The sequence below is a fragment of the Eimeria mitis genome, genomic scaffold (genome assembly GCF_000499745.2).
Source record: "Eimeria mitis Houghton genomic scaffold, Emh_scaff9420, whole genome shotgun sequence".
Classification (NCBI taxonomy): Eukaryota; Apicomplexa; class Conoidasida; order Eucoccidiorida; family Eimeriidae; genus Eimeria; species Eimeria mitis.
Window position 1 is genome coordinate 1,208 of NW_013576939.1, and position 400 is coordinate 1,607.

Consider the following 400-nt stretch of genomic DNA (forward strand, 5'->3'; position numbering starts at 1 on the left):
GGCGGTGCTGCAGTGGGGAAACTATGTGAACCATGGGGTGCGACTGGCAGTAGCAGCGGAGGAGACGCATGCTGCCGGTGAAGCAACTGCAGCAGCAGCAGCAGCAAATGCAGCAGCAAGTGCTGCCTCTGTAGAATGCCTACCCACACGCGGCTTCGCCCTGACTTCTCTGTTGAAGCTGATGGAATTCAGGAGTACTGTAGACAGCCGCCTCAGCTCCTTGCACTACATCCTCGTTAACCTGGTGAGGACTTGCTGCTGCTGCTACCGCTGCTGCTACTGTAGCTGACACAGACAGTTGTTGCTGCGGAGAAAGCTGTTCGGGCAGCTGCAGCTGCGGCGGCGATGGCTCCTGCATCGGCTGCTCCAACGAGCGTTGCTGCTGTCCCTGCAACGGAAG

The 400-nt window shown here is 59.0% G+C and overlaps 1 protein-coding gene across 1 annotated transcript in view; it reads left to right on the forward strand.

The window, feature by feature from the left end:
* The window catches only part of EMH_0097160 (uncharacterized protein), a gene marked incomplete at both ends in the record, with an annotated part of 1,078 nt that extends 789 nt beyond the window's left edge, over window positions 1-289 (forward strand). The window contains one exon of the mRNA XM_013502501.1: window positions 1-289. Within this exon, the coding sequence (XP_013357955.1) occupies window positions 1-289 (289 nt within the window).
* Between the last annotated feature and the right edge of the window lie 111 nt (window positions 290-400).